We start from the raw sequence: 23,345 nt of genomic DNA on the forward strand, positions 1-23,345 counted from the left end.
GGCTGGGAAATATACCTCTTTTTCATCCCATTGACAGAAGTTTTGCAATAAACTTGGACCCTCTTATTAATTCAATGTAAGCAAATAAAATGTTTTATTTTGCTCTTCAGAAGCTTCCTCCTACTCTTTTCTCATTTCCTCATCTAAGAAGCCTTGTTCTGGGAAGTGCTGCCTAACCTCACAGGAGAGATCCATTTTTGATATTTGGTAATTTTTTTAAAAATTAAGTGTAGTTACAAAGTCATATAGCACTCAAACTTGAGTCTAGACACTCCGAGCCTCTGGTAACTGGCCAGTGCTAGCTCTCTGAGCCTCCACAACCAGGCAACAGGCCTCTGTGACCTCGTCGAGTATTTTCCAACCATCATAACAAAAGTATTTTGAAGCCCGAGATGAAAGGGTATGATCAAAGAGGCCAAAGGTATAGGCTGCAAAGAGAAGAAAACACCAGAGATGGTTTCCACGTGATAGGGGCCAGGAAATGTGTGGGCAGGAGGTGCTCCAGGCTGGGCTTCCCACCACTGCAGAGAATGGCGGGGAACAGACTGTGTACAGTGGTTGTGGCAAATGGCTTCCGGCCCCACAAAAGAGCACAGAAAATAAAAATAAACCCACCTCATAAAAGGTGTTGAGCTAGAGGCAGCAGGAAATGCTGCGACTTTGTATACCGCAGTACTCAAAATCCACTCGTTGGACATGCTCTACTGAGCACCCATGTGGAAGGTCCATGGAGAGGCATCGTCACAACACAGCTGGTGGGTATTAAGAAAGGTCCAGAAATAGGAAGAGGCATCTAATGAACAGATTACCTATTCTGGTTCAGTGCCTCTCATCTACCATGTCTTTAGCTGCTTCAGCTAAAAAAAAAAAAAAAAAAAACACTAAAGAATCAGAAACTCAATTAGGGGAAGTGGTGTAGGGGGTAATAACATTCTTTTAAGCTTGAAGGAACAGTTCCACAGCTATTTCTTCTGGATACACAGAGTTGAGAACCACTGAGCAAGTCAACAGCAGCCTAAAAACTAATGAGTCACTTGTAATGAGCTTTTAACTAAATTTAAACTCAAAACTCCAAAAGCATTCTATAGGCTTTTTGCCCTACACAAATAGTGAAAACACACATCAAAGATGAATGTTTCCCGTCGATGGTCATTGGCTTGAGTAAATTATCTCTGAGGCAATAGATAATCCGATAAATGGGAACTTGCTATCTGCCCCACATATCTCAAGATCATCAAAAGACATTAACAAAACCTGTACACTAAAGGCTCTGAAAATTGTAATGTCTTCCTTGATAAGATTCTTTTTTTAAGATTTATTTGAGTGAGAGAGCGGGGGAGGGGCAGAGGGAGAGGGATAGGGAGAATGCCAAGGAGACCCCCCACCCCCACTGAGCACGGAGCCTGAATGCAGGGATTGATCCCACAACCCTGAGATCACGGCCTCAGGGGAAACCCAGAGTCAGATGCTCAACTGAGAGCCACCCAGGCACCCCTTCCTTGATAAAATTCTTGTTCCCAGTTTACAATCCATTTGCCTCGAAGTTCACTTTTTTATTCAAAATACATTTATCAATCTAGACCAAAAATAATCTAGACACCTCCTGATAAAGCTATTATCTGTATATGATTTAAAGCAAATTACATTGCTCAATCATAATTTTCGTGAACTAGAATTCCTAAGAATTATGAGATACACCAAAATTTGAGAACCATTGCTCTAGCTCAGTGGTTCTCAAACTTTAATATGCACATGAATCACACGGGACCATGTTAAAGATTCTGCTTCCATAGGGTCTGGGGTGGGGCTTGAGGGCCTCCTTCTCAACGAAGTCCCTAGGTGATCCTGCTCATCAGTGAACTCCACTTTGAGTAGCCAGAATCCAGAGCAGGGCTCCTCCAGTCTGGCTGCACACGAGAATCAGCTGGGTAGCTGTACAAAGTACGGATGCCACCCTCAGAGATAATGGGTCTGGGATGTGACCTGGGCATTGAGAGCTCACTTTTAAGTTCCCCAAGCGATTTTAATGTGCAGCCAAGTTGGGAGAACCTCTAGAGCACAACTCATCATCTCAGCAGTCAGCTAAATTTAAATAGTGGAATTCTCAGCATAACTTAGGTCCTATATATAGCACCCAAGATGGAAACAGGGTTGCTAGCATGATACATATAAACATGCCTAGACTTCAGCCAGCAGATCCACTGCCCTACACAAGCTGTGTCGGGACTTCTGATCTTCAGTTTCTTCCCACATCTAATGAGGATTAGAACCCCCGAGACAGTTGCAAGAACAAAAGGAGAGAATATTTGTGCAAGTGGTTTGGAGAGTACCATTTCCTATCAACAAACATATATACAACCCTCACTTTTGCACTCAGCTGACACTGCATATTACATATTTCACTTTTCACCACGAAAGCAAGTTGAAACAGATGTAAATGTGCAAGCACCCGCTCAGTTCAATTTCTAACAAAGTGCTTAATGATGCAGTTCCAGGAATGCATTGTGTCGTAAGCACAGAACCACCTGTAACGAGTGAAGGATTAGTAAAGGATTACCAGCCTCAGGGAAAAGACAAAGGACTGTCATTTCCCGGGGTTGTCAGCACTGCCTTTTGTCATTAACTTCAGATACACTTAATGAAAACAGGGAAGTAGATTCACAGTTGCAAGTTATCAGCTCCTAAAGAGCTTTGCAGAGGGACTGAAGGGAAAGAAGGATTTTAATACCAATAAAGAAATTAAAAAAAAAAAAAAAAAGAGCCAGAGGCACAGGAAGGAGTGGCATGGAGTATTTTAATTTGGAAGGCAAAAAGGTTACACTTAATGGGAAGCAGAGGTCATGGTAATAAATGCTCATTACAAAGCTGCTCTAACACAGAAGCAAGGGAGCTTCTCTGGGCTCTCCACCTACATTCCAAATCAGAATCGGTAACTATAAATCTGAAGAAAATCCACGTGTCCAAGTTGCCATCTCAAAAGCTCTCAAGCAGAGGAAATCAAAAAGCGAACCTAAAAGAAAGAAGCAGAAAGGTAAGAGAGACATTCAAGGTTTTTTAAAAATGTCTTAAACGATACTACAAGACAGGGCCCCAAATCCTTCAATCTAAATTCTGAACCCACAAAGATAATTATGGGGTTTCCAAATTCCAAACAGTATTTAAGCCAGCTAGAACAACCAGATTAAAGCAAATATTTTTCACAGAACATTTTATAAAGGTATCCATAAAAATGAATGTTCCAATCTGAATCCCAAGCACACCAAGACAAAACTTACTAGGAGTTGCAGGCGTGGGTTCTAACTCCAGCTCTGCAGTTAATAAGGTGCACGACTGGGGCGCCTGGGTGGCTCAGTCGTTAAGCGTCTGCCTTCGGCTCAGTTCATGATCCCAGGGTCCTGGGATCGGGCTCCCTGCTCGGCGGGAAGCCTGCTTCTCCCTCTCCCACTCCCCCTGCTTGTGTTCCCTCTCTCGCTGTGTCTCTCTGTGTCAAATAAATAAATAAAATCTTCAAAAAAAAAAAAATAATAAGGTGCACGACTTTATACAAGTCACTCTGACCTCTCTAGCTCACAAACTCTTGGGAGGTGAGGGGGCTGCAACTTAGCCTAAAGGGCTTTTCTGGATGGAGAAAGCATACAAAGCACTAAATTTCAGTTGGAGAATAGGGGGTAAAAGGAAGAATTCAAGAGAGAAAAAGTAGAGAAAAATTCCCCATCTCAGATTTAACCAAGGACCAAAATAGAAGAAATAATTTCATTTTAATTGCACGACAGGTTCTTTGTGGCCAGAAGGTGGAGGAGAACTCTAGGAGAAGCAGCCCCGTTGCTGCAGGCTGCCCAAGACTGCGATCTGTGCACTGTGGGACAGAGCCCTCCCCAGCAAACTCAGACTTCCTTTCTGGTCCCTCCGCGAGAGCGGCCCGCCTAATGCCCTGCAAGGTGGGTGCGGCCAGAAAGTGACCCTTAGCCTTAGGGGCTCCAATATTTCTGGCTATCAGCAGCCATTTTTCCTGCACTGTGCCATTAAAATACTGCAATCTTCTCTGGGTGTCATGACTTGAAAAAGATTGGAAAACACTACCTTTCAGAAGAGCTGGGCTACCCTGGCAGGTTATAAGGCACCACACCTTATCTGTGTACTGGTTCTGGTGACCTGGAGATTCTAGCATCAGAGCTTAAAGGAAAGATCTTATTAGACTTCTAGCCAGAGTGCTTTTATTTCACTAACAATGGTACTTAGAGAAATGATATAAAACTGTAGGAACATTCCTACATCAGAATTGTGAGAAAAAGAAAGGGCAAAAAACAGGGAACAAAAAGCATTCACAGGCCAACCAAGAACAAACAGACCTATTAAAACTCACCTATTCACTCCATCAAATTTTTTTTTTAAGATTGTGGTTTTTTTTTAAAATAAGTAATCTCTACACCCAACATGGGGCTCATACTCACAACCCAGAGATCAAGAGTTGCATACTCCATGGACTGAGCCAGCCAGGCGCCCTACTCCATCAAATTTCTTAAAGCAAACTCTCTGGCTACAGACTATGAACTATGAATGCATCAGTTCTAATGGCCAAGGTGAGAGCAGACTAGAGCATAGGGCCATTTCAGTGAGGAGCCTTGACACAGAATTATAAAAGAAATCCGAGTCTAGTACAAAAGTCAAGTTCTGAGCTTCTCTGGTATTAAAACAGTTAAACAAATCCAAGATACTGTGGCTGGTCCATTTAGAAGGCAAAAATGAGTCATGAGATTAAATCTCTTTGATAATGGTTTTCAGAAAATTCTACTTAACAAAGATGTGCTCCCTTCTTTTAAGACAAAAGTACATTTACCAGATACTATTCTAAAAGCAGAGGATCTAGGATTCTTTGAAATGTTAGCTCAACAAAATTGGACTATGCAACAGCTCAGAAGAATGCTTCAACTGCTAACCGGGGAATAAAGGTTTCAGGAAACTAACAAAACTGCTTCCCATGAGATCGAGACATGCAAAATGGAAGAACCTACTGAGAAAAGTTCACATGACTTCGTCAGTCTATTTCACCCATGCAGAAAAGACCGTGCCATCTGATCTGTCTGTTCTAATCATCTTAAAAGAAAGCCAGGCACAACACAAAGTTAAAAATAATTATTCTCTGTATAGATACAAAAGATAATGCCAGACAGGGTCACTTCTATTTGGGATCTGTATTCTCCAGCAATGTCTCTATTCAGACACCAGCACTGGGCAGATACACTCAAATACTGATTTTCCTTCAAACCCATTTCATCCTGGATATCCTGGTCACCCAATTAATGAAATTAGAGAAAATGTGAATCAAGACCATTCTGCAGAAATTCTAGGTTCCGAGCTCAATCTGAATCACAATTTCAGAAGGCACAAATCATGTGTTTCTAAAGATGGCAGGAGCTTTGCAGATCAACTGGTCTGATCCTCTCTTTTTATAGATGAGGAAGCGATAACCTAATAGTTTAACAGATCTGTCCAAGGCTGTGCTTTCTAACACTGAAGCCACCAGCCATACGTGGCTATTTAAACTTAGTTAAAATTAAATAAAATTAAAAATTCAGTGCCTCAGTTGGTAGAGTATTTGACTTTTTTTTTTTGAGCACGCAACTCTTGATCTCAGGGTTGTCAATTCGAGCCCCACGCTGAATGTAGAGATTACTTAAAAATAAAATCTTTTTATAAACAAAACAAACAAAACCACATGACTAATAGCTACCATACTGGATGGCGCAGACTTAGAACACTTCCGCATTGCAGAGTTCTACTGGAGAGCACTGAGCCTAACATCATCCTCTCTGGATAAAGTCAGGTCTCCTGATCTGCATTCTCTTGCATGTCTTCTGAACCCAAGATGACCGACTTTGCAGACACATCTTTTTTTTTTAATTTATGAATGTATGTATGTATGTATATAATCTCTATACCCAATGTGGGGCTCGAACTCATGACCCTGAGATCAAGAGCTGCACACTCTTCCAACTGAGCCAGCCAGGCGCCCCACAGAAACATTTTAGATAGCCTACCTTCATCTTTTCTTATCATCTCTCCTAAGTTTTTCCCATTGAGAAAAGATAAGTTTAATATTTTTAATGTAAACCTTTTAACAAGAAGATGTAGATATTCATCATCCAAAAGTCTCTGAATTTAATAAAGGAGAAGAAATATAAAAGTTTAGAGTCAAAATGTCTGTTATCAAGTTCCCACTTGGTCACTTATTAGCTCTAAAGCCTGGACAAGTTAATCTAAATTTCACTAGGGTTGGGAAGCCTGGCTGGCTCAGTCGGTGAAGCATGGGACTCTTGACCCTGGGGTCATGAGTTCGAGCCTCACATTGGATATAGATTTTACTTTTACTTTTTAAAAATGTAAATTTCAGGGGCGCCTAGGTGGCTCAGTGGGTTAAGCATCTGCCTTCAGCTCAGGTCATGATCCCAGGGTCCTGGGATCAAGCCCCACATTGGGCTCCCTGCTCAGCAGGGAGCCTGCTTCTCCCTCTCCCACTCCTGCTCCCCCTGCTTGTACACTCTCTCTCTGTCAAATAAACAAATAAAATCTTAAAACAAATAAATGTAAATTTCACCAAGGTTTTGTGGGGGGTTTTTTTAAGATTTATTTATTTGAGAGAGAGAGAGAGCATGCAAGCAAGGCAGGGAAGGGCAGGAGGAGAGGGAGAGAGAAGCTTTAACCTACTCCACACTGAGCATGGAACCCAATGCGGGGCTCAATCCCACAACCCTGAGATCAGGACCTGAACCAAAACCAAGACTTGACACTTAACCGACTGCACCACCCAGGCACCCCTTCACCAAGGGTTAATCACCTCATGTGTAAAATGGGAATACTACCATTCAACTACCTCCATCATAGAGTGGACCATGAGGATCACATGGGTTAACGTTTCTAGGAGTGTATGTGAGTCTCACAAGCCTAATAATGTGATAACTATAAAACATTTTATAAATGTTATCTAATTTTGTAAAAGGTCTTACACATTGTGCATTTTGTTATATACAGCCACACTAACTTTCCACCTCCTATGAATGGATGATGGAAATCTGGTAATATGGATAAAAAGCAACAACTGATGAAAAAAAAAAGCAAAGTTCAACTGATGATCCACACAAATGGCACGAATCACCTGAAATACAATGAGAACTATCATGAATTCTAATAATCACAGGCTGTAGCAGCTGTAAGAGACTGATGAATATCCAGGCCAATTCCCTCATTGTGCAGACAGGGAAACTGGGCCTCAGAAACAAGCTTATGTGTCCAATCAACTAGTTAACAGAGCAAAATCTACAATGCAGGTCTTCCAACTTCTAGTCTCATGCTTACGCCCCACCCTACAGCCCTTCATACGAATTTTTTCCTTGGCTTCTTTCTTCCACAGCATTTCCCATGTCTTAGCAACCATATAACTAATGATTTAGCTATTTTTATAGCATTTTCTTAGAGTTGAAATTATTTATTCATACACTCATTCAACAAACATGCACAGTGACTGTTAGCCCTGTGCTAAGCCTTCAGGGAATTCAAGAGTTCAGTGGGAGAGACAGGAAAGCGAATGAACAGTTTCATAACTCTTGGTTAAGTACAGCATTAGCGGTGTACACAGTGGGCCCCAGAAGAGAATCCTATACGACTTGGGGGGGCAGGGATGACACGGAGAAGGAATCATCCGAGCTGCAAGGACAGAGAAATAACGCAAGGAATTAGGGCAGCAATGAACTTCATAAACATAACAATACTTGATTATTTTTTTTATGGGTAGCTTTAAACAGACCAAATACAAAATAGAGCTCAATCACTAATTAGTCATTAATTAGTGGCTTTTTAGTAAATAAAATAAGCAGATTCAGGGTTTTAAGAATAATGGCTAAAGAATTCATCTCCTTCTCCAACTGGAGAAAAAGGGGGTTGGGAAAAAAAAGATCATACTATGTGCTTAGCTCAAAATACGTTCCTCAAATTTAAAATAGTTCCCTTTCTGGGAACTTACTTGGTGGCTAGATCTAATTCAATATAAGATGAAATGTCAAAGAGAAAGTGGAATAAGAACTAAACAGCTCCCCCCAAACAAAAAATTAAAGATTATTACCAGTGGAAGTCATGCTGGGAGAAAAACGGGCCTAGAATGAACTAAAAAAAGGAGCTCTCGAACTGACAAGGTAAGAAAAAGAAACAAAGGGAAAATCTGTGGGTCTCCATGCACTTGAGGTATTCCCTGGGTAACAAAATCCCTAAGCCACTTTAGGATTGCATGACCTTTTGTGCCTTAACTCCACACTGCCCACCTCTGGTCAGAATGTAAAGCAACCCCCACCCAGCATCTAAGCCCACTTGGACCTCTGCTGCCCTCATGTGACTAGAAAGAAACTAGATTTTATCACAAAGCTATCAGTGGTTTCCCCCCACAACTCAACTTTTCTTTTGCTTCGTAGTACATTCTCAGCATCTGAAATGTACAACCCCACTAGGTGGCAGTAGAGCCTAAAGAATAATATTTAGATTCCCTTCCAGAGGTAATTTTCTAGGACACTACACACTAGTACCCCCGTATTCACAGTTAAAGTTACTGCAGTCAATCACAGGAGAAGCAGGTGACCCACCTTCTGACATACTGTCAGGTAAACGTAGCCAAACGCTAGGTCACAGCGCCTACATCATTCCCCTCGCTTTATCTCATCATGTAGGCATTTTCTCATCTCACATCATCACAAGACGGGTGAACACAGGACAGTAAGAGATTCTGATCACACATTCACAAAACTTTAATTCCAGTATATTATTACAATTGTTCTATTTTGTTAGTAGTTACTGTTGTTAATCTTCCTGTGCCTGACAAACTGAACTTTATCACAGGTGTATATATATATATATATAAATATATATATAGGAAAAACACTAGTATATGTAGGGTTCAGTACTACATCCACTGGGGGTCTTGGAATGTATCCTCCACAGATAAGAGGGGACTATTGTACTTTACTGATAAATTCGAAAAGTCAACAGCAATTGTTTGTAAATAGCACTGCCTGTCAGGAGTTCTGTTCGGCCCAGCCCTGTCAGTCCCCTTGTTCCAGCCAGGATTAAACACTATGAATTTTTTTTTTTTTTTTTAAGATTTTATTTATTTGACAGAGAGAAAGATAGCGAGAGCAGGAACACAAGCAGGGGGAGTGGGAGAGGGAGAAGCAGACTTCCCGCCGAGCAGGGAGCCCGATGTGGGACTCGATCCTGGGACCCCAGGATCATGACCTGAGCCGAAGGCAGACGCTTAACAACTGAGCCACCCAGGCGCCCTAAACACTATGAATTTTTAAAGATCTGTGGCCTCCATTATAAAAACAAAGCAACACTAACAAAATTTTAACACAAGCATTTGAGCATTTGGCAAACAACCTCCCTCTAGGCTGAGCTTATTTCCAAGCTCAGGCTTGTCCCTTTCTGCCTGGTTCACTTTCCCTCAGATCCAGCGACCATGTATGTCATCAGGAATTTTCCTTCCCAAACTGTGACCCAATGTAGCTATGTCCCTCTTCTCTTCACTTCCCTTCAAAACCCCTTAGATAAGCTGACAATTTTTGAAAAAACTTTCACAAAGAGACATGAAGAAACAACACAGGAAATATTTAGATACTATGTAAATTTTAATATATTCAAATCTACTGAACTTCCGTGTCAGACATTCATTCAAAACAGATTTACAGCCACCTAAGTGACAGACACTGATCAACAACTCCGAAGCTCACGAGGAGCATTTTTTACTTTTGCATTTTCGTTTTTATGATAATCTAAAAAAATACCACGAGTGGGGCACCTGGCTGGCTCAGTCGGTAGAACATACAACTCCTGATCCCAGGGTCATGAGTCCGAGCCCCATGTTGGGGGCTTAAAAATAAAGCAATCTCAAAGTAAGTATCATTTAAAAAATAAAAACAAAAATAAAAAAATAAATATGAGTTGATTCTTGGACCCTGGGACAGCCACCTATATAAACCAGTGCTGCCAACTGAGTGCTTGCAACCACAGGATGTGTTTTCAAGAGACCACAAAGGCTGAAGGTTGGAAAAAGCTATGTTAATAGACCTAGGTTTTACATTAGTCCTGGCTGAAAGAAACTGTCATGAAGCTCAGGTCTTATAGCAGAAGGAAGGAAAGGGACTAGAGAGGGATTCAAAGGGAGCTTTAGCTCAATCGACAATGTCTAATCTGTTCAAAATCTTTTTTTTTTTTTTTAAGATTTATTTATTTGGGGGAGAGAGAGAGAAAGTGCAAGCAGGAGCAAGGAGGAGGGGCAAAGGGAAAGGGAGAAGCAGACTTCCCGCTGAGCAGGGAGCCTGAGGCAGGGCTTGATCCCAGGACCCTGAGCTTAACCAACTGAGCCACCCAGGAGCCCCTAATCTGTTCAAAATCTTAACTCCTCCTAGCGGTTGGTTACATTATTCTCTGTACTTTTCCGTATTTTTTAAACTATCATAGTAAGAGCAAAGAAGGAAAATGATAAGGGGAGAACAGTAATAACTAACTTTTTAAACACATTTCTTTAACACTGCAACTGTCAACTACTTTATAGTAAACAAACTTAAGAAAAATAGGGTATAAAAAAATTTTTCTGAAGTCAGACTGGATTTCTTACCTATAAATGGAATTAGCAAACCTATCCTCATGAGGTTATTTTGAAAATAAAGACACAGAACAAGAAGCATTTAAAGCCTGACCCATGGTGAGCTCTCACTATCTGTTAATTTATTTACTTCTCCTTGAATAAATTTATCTTTTTAACTCAATGCCATTTTCTTTTTTTTTTTTTTTTAGTTTTTTTTTTAAGATTTTTTATTTATTTGCGAGAGAGACGGTGAGAGACAGAGAGCATGAGAGGGAGGAGGGTCAGAGGGAGAAGCAGACTCCCCGCTGAGCAGGGAGCCCGATGTGGGACTCGATCCCGGGACTCCAGGATCATGACCCGAGCCGAAGGCAGTCGCTTAACCAACTGAGCCACCCAGGCGCCCAATGCCATTTTCTTTTGATCTGCCTTTTTCAGAGTAGCTGCTGGTTTTAAATGTCATCCCCCAATTCATGCAAGAGCAGTACATTATAGATGTTTATTCTTTTTACACCCAGCCCTCAATGTACTTGGCAGATATGGAGAATGTTCAATCTGTTTTGTTCTACCTTCTGAGTTGGTATAAATATTGAGAACTCACTTGGAAACTATTTTAAAAAGTGTTTTGGCATACTATACATAGAGCTGAGTTAGAAGCACATAAGAAGGGCAAATAGATGTATGTTTAAAAATTATTAAAAGCAGGACAGTATAACTTATGTCAAATGAAAGATCTCTGTGAAAAACCTTTTGGGCAGTGTCCCAGAGAGCACACGGTCTATAGAATGATTTAACACTGTAATCGGTCATTGGAGGATTTTGCCGTACCTTGGGCCCATAATTCCCAGCTGAACAGGTGGCCATAAGTTGTTAATATGGTCTGCAGTATGCAGTTCCTGCTGAGCCTGCTTTTTTGTCTCTGTTTTTGTCATAATTTTGAAATACTAAGCAGCAGAGTCCTCCTCCAATCACGACAGCCCTAGGAAATCATTTTCCATGATTTGGTATCTCCCTGAGCCTACAGAACATCCTTGAATTGTTTGCTCTGTTCCCTTCCTAAGCATACACATGACTCATCTAGAAAAAATAATTTTAGTAATCTAAAGTAAGGCAGTCAGAAGACTTAGGACCTTTCCAGCAAGGTTACTATCAGAGAGCCCATGAGTGACTCATGAGGTTTGCCAAGTGAAGGACAATGTTAGTGGTTTGGTTTTCTAGCTTTGGTCAAGGAGTTATCATTCTCAGACACTTTGTCTGCTGCCTCCACTCCCAAATGGCAAATAGCTCCCTTCTCTGGACTCCCACAGCACTGTGTTTGGATCTTTGGTGTGGCTTTAACTGTGCTGAATTTTTTTTTTTTTAATTATTTATTTATTTGACAGAGACAGAGATAGTGAGAGTAGGAACACAAGCAGAGGGAGTGGGAGAGGGAGAAGCAGGCTTCCCACCGAGCAGGGAGCCTGATGTGGGACTCGATCACAGGACCCTGGGCTCATGACCTGAGCCAAAGGCAGACGCTTAACGACTGAGCCACTCAGGCGCCCCATAACTGTGCTGAATTTTAACTGCTGTGTTTATACGCCTTCTCTCCTACTATCCCGGTAACAAGGCACTGACTGGCACAAAGAAGGTGTGGTAAGGGGAGGGACAGGGGACAACTCAAGTCCTGACCAGGTGTCCAAAGAGCTAAATTGTATATAACTCAGCTCTATGTATAGTGTGCCAAAACACTTTTAAAATAGTTTCCAAGTGAGTTCTCAATATTTATACAAACTCAGAAGGTAGAAAGAGGGACACCTGGGTGGCTCAGTCGGTTAAGCGTCTGCTTTCAGCTCAGGTCATGATCCCAGTGCCCTGGGATCAAGCCCCATATTGGGTTCCCTGAACAGTGGGCAGCCTGCTTCTCCCTCTCCCTCTGCTGCTCCCCCTGCTTGTGCTCTCCCTGTCAAATAAATAAATTTAAAAAAATTAAAGAATAGTAGAAAGAAGTACTTCTCAAACTTTTTCACTGAAATAAACCACAGAACTTACCACTACCAAAAATGAAACCTTACCTGAATTAACAGAACTGTTTTTGAGGCTATTATCAATAATGGAAAGAATTCACAGAACATTGTCAGTTAACAGATTCATTTATGCCAAAACTGATATACAGCCCTTGTCACATTATTGCATACACTTTGTACATGGTTGCTAATTCATGCATTATATTGCTGATTAGTACAAAAATGATAGATTTCTAAGTAGTGACAGAAAGAGGTCCATTCTGGGAAATTCTTCCCCAAAAAAAGATAACATTTCCTAAGTTCTTTTTTTGTCTGCCACCCAACAGCAACAACACTAAATTTTGTAGTGGAAAGGCACAGAAAAGAGCACATTCATTCATCAGGAAGCTAGGTGGGCTACTGGAAGAGCACTAGGCCAAGAGCACCACTGGCTAAGGTACTACTTTGAAACCACTTAGCTGTGTGGCCACGGAAGGCCCCCGTTTTCTCATATACAAAATAACAGCATCGACATACAGTTTGGAAAACACTCATGTACTTCTTAGAGATTTAGGATTCTGCCTGGAAGGGGGGGATACAGGGAAGGGCATATCACCCCTGAAAGAGAGACCAAGCAGAGAGGGCTTCTCAACTCTGTCAATCAGAACAATTCTGGCACCATTGCCGTTTTATACACTGAGATTCTACGTAAGTTTATTTAGAAAATAAGGAGCTCTACTGTGAATAAAGGGAAAATGGCAAATGAACCAAATGACATCTCATCCTAGATTTTAAAGTCTTCTCCCAAGCTAATCCAATATCTTCATTTATTTCCACTTCAGCACACAAATTATTAGTAAATGGCCATAGTCATTCATTCAGCATATACTGGATGCCTACCAGGTATAAGCACTAGACTAGGCACTAGGGGGGACAATGGCCCCGCATTTAAAGTTATCTGAGATCAAAATCAGAAAAAAAAATTACAGAGCAAATCTACAGGCAGAAGCTACAATTTACGTCTCTCCCAAGATCTTAGTTGTTTTCATGGAGTTATTGATGTAGATATTAATGTATTAGCTACAGGCAAACTTATTTTCTGTTATCTTAATGATCTGCAAAACAGTGAAAAGGGAAGGCAATGACCAAGAGAGGCAGCACTGATGAATCATGATGATATTAATGCATACTTCGCATTCTTATAGAAAATTCTTCAAGTGTCTTATCAGCAATATGGGAACCCATCGGGCTCCCTGCTCAGCGGGGAGTCTGCTTCTCCCTCTGACCCTCCTCCCTCTCATGCTCTCTGTCTCTCATTCTCTCTCTCTCAAATAAATAAATAAAATCTTTAAAAAAAAAAAATCGGGCTCCCTGCTCAGCAATATGGGAACCTTGGTATCCATAATCAAAACCAGCCACACTCAATTTCTATTCCCAAAATCAACATTACGGGACAAGGGATATGATCAGTACTTACATTCTTCTAGTCTCCTACTCCCCAATTAAATAAATGGGAATAATTCAGCCAACGAAGTTCATTACAACAAGGTGCAGGATGGTGCTGGCAAAGAGAAAATCAGCAAAGGCTCGCTCTGGGGAGATGCCTTGGAAATCCGCTTTGTTCTGTGGGTTGATCTGTATCCTCAGGCAAACTGCACAAGAAGCAAAACATGAAAACGATTATCTAGAAATATAAAACAAATATGACCGCTAATGAACACACTCATACCCTATGTCCCAATAATTCTAACAGAAATGATACATAAGTGTATCCAAAGGAATGATACCCATGATAGCCCCAAACTAGAAACACTCTAAATGTCTCTCAACAGTAAAATGGGTAAATTATGCCATATGCACACAATAAAATACTATTTAACAGTAAAAACGAACTTCACAATATGGATGCATTCCACAAATACAATGTTAAGCAACACAACTCAGACACAAAAAAGACATGCTGTATGATTCCATTTATATAAAGCTTAACACGAGGCCTACCAATCTATGGTAATACAGGCCAGGATAGTGGTTTTTATCTTTCACAGGAGGAGGAATGACTAGGAAAGTACAAGGAGGAGGCCGCTAGGGTGCTGGGAATGTTCTGTAGCTTGCTCTGCGTGCTGGCTAGATGGGCAAATTTAGGAATTCATGATTATACACTTATGTTTTACGCTCTTGTTAAAGTTAAAAGAAAAAAATATGACTTCTCAGGCTAAAAACCAAAAGCTTACTCAGAAAAAGATACATATAACCAAAATATCTTCAGAACTCTCTCATCTCCCAATTTAAGTTTATAATTATACCTCAACTGGGATGCAGGTGAGGCAGTAACAAAGTAACAAAGCTGGGCTGAATGACACAATGTTGTAAAACTGTGAATTATTTTCTAATAAAATGTGTATAATATTGGATAGCACACAGTATAAATACAAGATGCTAATCTATGAGGACCTCATAATTATAAGCTGTGATCTTAAAGTTCTAGCAGCTGCTCCTCTCAAAAAATGCAAGAGACCTAAACTATATAACCTTGACAAAGAACTTTCTCCTGCCACATTCTACATCCTTGAAGATGCCAACCTGATACATTAGCCACGGTCACCACCTGACATGAAAAGGAAGCTCCAAGAGTACACTCTCCCAAAATATCTTTATGCCTGTGTTAAATAATTACGCTACTTAAGAAAACCCAAATTCGCTTCAGGCTAGCATCCATTCCATCACAATCAAGAAAGAAAATTGAACTGACATCTAACCCAAAGATCAGAAAACTACCAGACTAGCTCTCCAGAGGCCATCACCACGGCAACAGTTTTCATTATGTCTAAGCATGTAAACACTGTGGAAACACCACTGATCTTTTCAAGCACCTGGACCCTTCAAAACATGAAGGACATTGATTGAAGCAAGGACAACCAATTAAAATCCTGCTGTGGAGAGTACAGACTGGTTCATCCATTTGGGAGAGGTGGCAATATCCATTAATATTTAAAATGTTTTTACTTTTTGAATAAGGAATTCATCTTACAGAACAAAGAATTTCTAACAGCATGTTCATAAAGTTGAAAAAAAAGTGAAAACAGTCCAAATGTCATCAAGGGGATTATTTCAATAAATTACACTACAGACATGCAATGAAATCCCATGCAATTATTCAAAAAAAAAGAGATAATTCTCTACATGCTGACAGTAAAAATATCCAAGATATATTAGTGGAAAAAAAGCCAAAAAATTATTCCATTCCATATTTCTCTTAAGAAAAAAATAGGTATCATTATTTTCTCATTTCTTTTAGTTGAAACCTAGGAAAAATTTGGAGAAAGAGACACCAAACTATTAACAGTGGCTATTGAGATGGAGGGTAGAGATAGAGTAGTGTTTCAGGAAGTATGAGGGACAAGAGAAGCTCCCCATGAGGGTGAATAAGGTAATGAACTGATGTGTATGGTTACCGTGGTCACAGTCACCCAGCTTATTTTAATGACAACATAAGAATAAAAGAGTCCTATGGAGATGGAAAAGACCTTCAAGTTATAAAGACCAACACCCATTTTGATTCATAATGCCCAGGAGGAGGTGGGGGTGGGCATACTGGGGGAGGCTGCATGATCACCTGGGAAGTTTTCCAAAGTATACTCACCACGTCCAGAATCTGACAAGCCTTCCCCAGGTGGAGAATTACAAACCTTCCAGAGCCTGTGTTACTGACAGGGGTGTCCTATCCCTCAGATGCAATGGGATACAAAAATGGCAAAGTCTGTTGAAAAAGCTCCTCCACTTAATGATCCTTCATTCTCTCCCTAAACACTTCCAAAGATGGAAAGAAATTTACTACCTCCTAAGGGAGCTTGCTTCATTTAAGCAGTTCTAATCTAATCTATCTCCTTAAATGTTCATTCATCCAGCAAAATATTTACTGAACATCTATTATGTGCCAAGCATTGTCCCAGGTGCTGGGAACATGGCACAGAACAAGAGTCTGGCTCCCAAGAAACTTACACTTTAGTAGAGAGAAACATATAAGTAAGCAAATAAACAAGGAAATATCACGTAGTGATACGTGCTATGAAGAAAATAAAAGGTAGTAAGAGAGTGACTGGGAAGCTATTTTTATTTGGTAGTCGCAGGAGATTTCTCTAAGAGGTGCTACTTAAGACCAAAATTTGAAAGATAGGAGCCAACCATGCAAAGATCTGGGGGCAGAGCATTCCAGGTAGCAAGAACAATCTTGGTATGTTCTAGGTTTAACAGATCAGACTAACTAGACTACAGTGATTAAGGGCAAGAGGGAGACAAGGGCCAAATCCTGTTAAGCTTCAGGAAAGAGTCTGGATGTAGTTCTAAGTGCAACAGAGCATTTCAGAGTTTTGAGCAGATGAGTAAAATAATCTGATTTATAATTGTTAAGGTTGCTAGAACTGCAGCAGAGAGTGGTTTATGGAGTTAAAGAGAAAGAGGAACTGCATAGGAGCTGAAGAGTCAGGTAATGGTAGTAAAAATGAAATGAAGAGATACAGGCTATATTTTGGAGAAGACAGGGCTTGCTGATGAAATGGATGTGGGAAATAACAGAAATAAGGGATCAAGGCAACCTCCTAAAGTTTTGGCTTCAACCAACGTACTGACTGGTGAAGAGGCAGATGGCTGGGTGGAAAGGTTCAACTTGGAGTTTCTTTTTTTTTTTAAAGGTTTTTTATTTATTTATTTGAGAGAGAGAGACACAGCTAGAGAGGCAACACAAGCAGGGGGAGTGGGAGAGGGAGAAGCAGGCTCCCCGCCAAGCAGGGAGCCCAATGGGGGGCTCAATCCCAGGACACTGGGATCATGACCCGAGCCGAAGGCAGACATTCAACGACTGAGCCACCCAGGCGCCCCTCAATCTGGAGTTTCATATCAGACATCAAGTGAAGTTGTCAAGTGGGCAACTGGATTTACTAATTTGGAATTCAGGAAATGGGTAAGAACTAAAAACATAAATGTGGTAAACTGTAGTTATATAGACATTATTTAAATTCATCTATGGAAAAGAATTAGAGAACACAAGGGGTCTAGCACCATGTCCTCAGGCTGAGAAGCACCTAGCACAAAGAATAGGAAGGAAAAACCAATGAGGTGAGAAGGAACAACCAGGAGAGTGTAGTGCTATAAAAGCTTCAAGAAGAAAGTCCTTCACAAAGACAGCAACCAACTATATTAAATGCTAAATGCCGCTGTGCATTCAGGCAAGGTGAGGGAAATGGCCATTAGATTTGGCAAGATGGCAAGAGTAGTTTAGCCGGAGTGGTGAAGATAGACCACAAGAGTGGGGTGAGGAATGAATGAAAAGTGAGAAAGCAAAACGAGCAACTAGACTATTCTTTCATGGCATTCTCTGATGATTGGGAAGAAATAGAATGGCAGCTGGAGGGGTATCTCAGGCCAAATAAACATTTTTTTATTTGGACAATATTAGAGCATGCTCCTATGATGGGAATGATCCAGCAGAGAGATATTAATAATGCAGAACGGAAAGATGATCGCAGAGGTTGAGAGTCCCTGAGGGAGCAAGAGAACATCGGCTCTTCTGCCCAAGTGAAGGAGTTGGCATTGGACAGGAAAGGAACACATCAACCATTATCATGGGAAGTAAGTCAAAGAGTAAGGGGTACCAGTGCAGATGAGCTGCTATGATCCCTCGCTGGGAAGACGAAAGGATTCCTGTCTACCTTTTTAGTAAAAAAAATAAATAAAACAAGATCATCAACTGAGAACAAAGGAAAACAGGAAATACGGAAGAGTTAAGAGAGAAGTTACGATGCCTATTTTGGAAAAGCAAACATATGAGGGAAGTATTATAGGACCACTGAGCAAAGCTGAGTGCCCATGTGTATTCTTATTTTCACCAAGACTTCTCCATCACAGCACTATATCCAATTATCTGTCTGTATCTCCCACTAGGTTATAAACTCAGGGACAGCAGAGACCATGTCTGTGTGTCTCACAGCTCATCCTCAGTACCTTGGCAGAGAATCTGGCACATAATTGCTTAGTATTCATTTACTTATTATAGGTGCACTCACAATTTAACATATACAGTGTTAAGCAGTAACAATGCAGAGATGAAAAGACAGCCCCTATCCTCAAGGGGCTCACCTTCCAGAAGAAAGACACGCAAACAAATACAGCACAATATCACTTCCCTCTCTTCCACCCTTCCTCCCTACCCCCTTCTCCCCCACAGACAGGTGAAACAGAAATACAGAAAAAAAGGCCCAAATCTGCTGGAAGAGTCAGGGAAGGGCTCCAAAGGGAAGCAGTACTTGAGCTAAGCTGTCTAAGAAGTGAAGGAATTTCCCAGGCAGTCAAGCAAAGGTAAAATAGCTTGAGACATCACAGCATCTTCAGAGAATACCAAGTAACTCAGTAATGCGGGGGTATAAAGTACAGAGGAAGCAGAGGTAAGAGATGAAGCTGGAGATATGGATGGGACCAGATCATGAAAGAGCCTGGTGCCACAAAAAAGATTTTTAACTTTTCACTGGGAACCACAAGACTGGTATTTCCACGGGGAGTGGCATGATCACATTTGCAAATCACATCAAGCCTGGGAGACTAGTGAGGAAGATTACAGTGGTCTAGATAAAAGGTACTGAGAGCCTGAGTCACCGAGGATGGAGAGCTAGCAACAGCTATGAAAGATTTAGAAATGAAAGATTTAGAAACAGGACTCTCAGGCACAAGATTAGCAAACCTCCAATCTCTTGGAGAGCAATTATGGTAGATAATACTAGGGCCCATAAATCTGACAGATAATGCCCAAAGAAATGCTGGACCCCAGTCCACATGGCCCAATAGCTCCCATGAGATAGAAAATACTCTGGATTAGGTGTCCTTGCCTTTCAAATTCACACTGCTTTTGGATTTGTAAACTGGAAGAAACAAAACTATTTTTTTTTTAAATCCAAAAAGCCTGGGTGGCTCAGTCGATTAAGCATCCAACTCTTTATTTCAGCTCAGGTCATGATTTCAGGGTGGTAAGACCAAGCCCCACATCTGGCTCCCTGCTCAACAGGGAGTCTGCTCGAGATTCTCTCTCTCTCCCTCTGCCCCTCCCCTCCTCTCAAGCACACACGCTCTCTCTCAAATAAATCTTTTTAAAAAATCCAAAATTGTTTCATATAGAGAATAAAATAGACAAAAGTTGTAAAAATGACTTAACTGATTTCAAGATCAAAGACTTATTTAAAAAACAGTCTTCATGTTTTCTACTTATCGCTCCTAAATAGCACTCTGAATGAGCAGAAAGAGGGATTTCACTTAGGCAAAAAAGGAAACTAGAAGGGCTGCCAACACGGGAATGATACTCTAACAAAGGGACAGATGTCCTCAGCTAGAGATATCTAACCATAAGATAAACAGTCAGCTGCTAAGGAAATCTGAAATTTGTCTTTTAAAGCTTACTATACTTTACACTGTTGATCCAAAAAAAAAAAAAAATTTCTCAATGGCAATTTTCTATCTCTGGCTCCTTCTTAAAACCATGGGTAAGTCTCCCAGCCATAAGGGAATAGAAGTAAACAGATCATTTCCACTGAGACCAAATAACACCAGGCTTTTTTAAAAGTGTGATAGCATTCTATATTGGTTAAAAATATACTGATCAATTTTCAAAGAGCATATGCTTAATTAACACATGCAGAAGGAATGGAAGAAAATAGACTGCCAAAAAGAAATCAGGAAACCAAACTAAACAACTTTTCCCTCCAATTCATCTAGTGTAGGCTAACACAATTCTAAGTCTCTCCCTTACTCAAATTAAAAAAAAAAAAAAAAAGTGGGCAGGGTAAGCACATGGCTGGCTCAGTCGGAAGAGCATGCAACTTTTGGTCTCAGGGTTGTAAGTTCGAGCCCCACGTTGGTGTAGAGATTGCTTAACTAAATAAATAAATAAACTTTTAAAAATAAATAAAATTGAATTTAAAAATAAAATAAAATCCTTAGATGCTTTCCTATTACCTACAGAATAAAATCCTTGGCCTGGCCCTGTCAAAGCTCTAGCATCCAGCACTACCTAAACCTTTATCGTTATCTCCTACAATTCCCATTCTCCAGCTAAACAGGCCTCCTCCCTTCTCTTCCAACAGGAAACCAACCACCGGAAAATGAGAAACCCAGCACAGTAAATAAGGTACAAGGCTTCCCTTCCCAATAATCACAACAAAGGATAAATTCCAAATTTCAAATTTCCCATTAAAACATCTCCTGTTGAGGATCTGGGCTAACAAATGGCCCAAAAGTTAGGATCTAGTAAGGGCAATGCTGTCGAAAGAAATGCAAATGATACCTTTTGATGGTAACTATGGATCGTCATGAATCCTTCCTTTTCCTGAAGCGACTTTCATTTCTCTGGCCCAATTACCTGTTATCTAACAGCTCTGGAAATCCCAGTCCCCCATACTGACTCCACTATTATTGTGCCCTTTCACTAGACATTCTCTTCAAAGACTGGAGAGGAGGGGAGTCTGCCAACTCATTTTTAGCTACAACAGCCTCAAAAGCAGGACTTGGCATAAGAAAAAATTATCTGTTCAAAAAAATCTTCTGGTTTTATCACACTAATAATCTACAACTGTAGTCCACACCCACTCTTCAATAAATCACACTCTTCCATGTAGCCCTGAGGAGGCATTCTTAACCTTAAGAGGCTTATGAAGCCAGGGTGACTTCAGCAAGAAACTTTCTTTTCAATCAACTTAGACCCCACCCCATTCCTACTCTCGCAGACCTGGAAGACAAAATTATCAAACAAAAGTCACTAGAGGTTCTCAAAATTCCTTCTCCAGTCTGGATAATAAAATTCTTAGTCACGAACAGTCCAGATTGGGGGGGTGGGGGGGGGGTGGAGGGAGCAGTGGAGACGTGGGGGTGCGGGGTAGGAAGTCAGGAATCTGGAACAAAAAGGGTAGCTTATCTCATGTATATGGCGGTGGTAACATTTGAACTCCTGATAGCCAGGATGCTGCCACAGAGAACCGGGTCTTGGTCATCTAGGACAAAACTCAAAGATCATATGAAATATCCAGTTAACAGGCTATTAACTCTACAACTCCAGACCAGGCTAGTGCACATGTCATTAAGTCCTTAGGCTTATTTTAAGTTCTGAAAGAGAAGGTAGAGTAACCCTGGTATGAGTCTGAACTAGCGTTTGTGTAAAAAGCATCCCATACATCTATAAGCAGAGAAGCACTATAAATGATTCTAATGCTGTATTTTGTCTATGCCCCAACTAGACTGTAAACACTGAGGACAAGAAACATAAACGTGATGCACCCTCAAAGCGAGTATCTTGTATTAGACTCAAAATACAATTGATGGTCTGACTGATAATAATCACACTGGAAAAAAAAAAAAGAGTTCTGCCATGTTCTCAAGGTCAGAGAGAAGGCAATACCACTGACTGGACAGGCCCATCTGGTGGCCACCTATAAAGTGGACTGGCTAACTCTCATGGGCCAGGCCTGAACTTAGCATTCACTTGAGTTCCTACTGGACCAGAAAGGTCAGATTTTGGCAAAAATTTATGGGACAGTAAGCTCTTGTTAAATATGGCAGTCTACAAGGTATCAAATGCTGGGATTTGGAATAATACTGCTAAAATAGAGCTATGTGAATAAAACTTGAGTTCAGGACAATGAAGTAACAGCTTCATCCACAAGAAATGAGTAGGAGGGTTGCCTGGGTGGCTCAGTCAGTTCAGCATCTGTCTTCAGCTCAACTCATGATCCTAGGGTCCTGAGATCGAACCCCACATCCGGCTCAGCAGGGAGCCTGCTTTTCCCTCTCCCTCTGCCTGCCACTCCCGCTTGGCTCTCTCTCTGTGTCAAATAAATAAACAAAATCTTAAAAAAAAAAAAAAGAAAAGAAAGAAAGAAAGAAGTAAGAGCAGCTAAAAGCCAAAGTCAAGTAAAGGCTGATTCAACAAGCAAACCACCTATATATTTCTTACACTGTTCACTGAACCGTTTCACTAGCGGTTAGCAGTGATTAGGCCGAGGTGACAGAGATGCTTCCGAGTTGGGTTTTCCATTTTAAAGGTCTACCAACTTTAAAGGTATGTTAAAGCTAAGTGAAAGTTGAAATGGAGTTTTCCTGGACCAATATGAAGTGAAGTGGATCATCAAGTTGAGCAGCATGAAGGGGGTTTCTCCAGAATTCCATCTCCCAGGCGGCTGTTTGGTATTAGACTTGTTGCAACCTTTCTGAGCCTCAATTTCCCCACTCACAAAAGAGGGCAATGCAGGCTCCTCTCATAACTTCACGAGGCGGTGATCTGATATAAAAGAGAGTGCTGTGGGAATAAAAGCAGCGCACCAAAGGAAACACATTGTTATATACTGCGATTACGTATAGAATCATTACCCGCTAGGATGAAGCTCCCCACACAAGAGATGAAGCCCGAGAGAAAAGAGTTGAAGGGGAAGGTCCCCACGAGGAGACAATAACCGAATTGCAGCGCCCCGGTCAGCAGTATGTACAGGAGGTACGCGTCAAGCAACTTCAGACGCTGGGGAGTGGAGCTCAAGTACTCTTCCAAGAACCGCGAGATGACCGACACTACCGACGCCGACATGACTACACAATCGGTTCTCCGGCCTGCGATCCCCAAACTCCTGGCGAAATAACGACCACACCGGATGTAGCCTTGGCGCCTGCGCACCGCTGTAGCCCAGCTCCCCCCCCCCCACCCCGCCCCC

The 23,345-nt window shown here is 41.2% G+C and overlaps 1 protein-coding gene across 1 annotated transcript; it reads right to left on the bottom strand.

Moving 5' to 3' along the window:
• Positions 1–2,774: 2,774 nt before the first annotated feature.
• Positions 2,775–23,321, bottom strand: DAD1 (defender against cell death 1). The gene is made up of 3 exons (XM_032404712.1): positions 23,011–23,321; positions 14,087–14,261; positions 2,775–3,010 (listed from the first exon to the last, which is right to left on the bottom strand). The coding sequence occupies exons 1-2, from the start codon at positions 23,219–23,221 to the stop codon at positions 14,131–14,133; spliced, it is 342 nt and encodes a 113-aa protein (XP_032260603.1). The 5' UTR covers positions 23,222–23,321; the 3' UTR covers positions 2,775–3,010; positions 14,087–14,130.
• Positions 23,322–23,345: the final 24 nt, after the last annotated feature.

Source organism: Phoca vitulina, unplaced genomic scaffold (genome assembly GCF_004348235.1).
Source record: "Phoca vitulina isolate PV1807 unplaced genomic scaffold, GSC_HSeal_1.0 scaffold7, whole genome shotgun sequence".
Lineage (NCBI taxonomy): Eukaryota > Metazoa > Chordata > Mammalia > Carnivora > Phocidae > Phoca > Phoca vitulina.

Coding starts and splice junctions, on each gene's coding strand:
- DAD1 (XM_032404712.1), bottom strand. CDS start 23,221: ATGTCGGCGTCGGTAGTGTCGGTCATCTCGCGGTTCTTGGAAGAGTAC. Junction 14,262..23,010: donor GGGGAGCTTCATCCTAGCGG/GTAATGATTCTA, acceptor CTTCTTGTGCAG/TTTGCCTGAGGATACAGATC.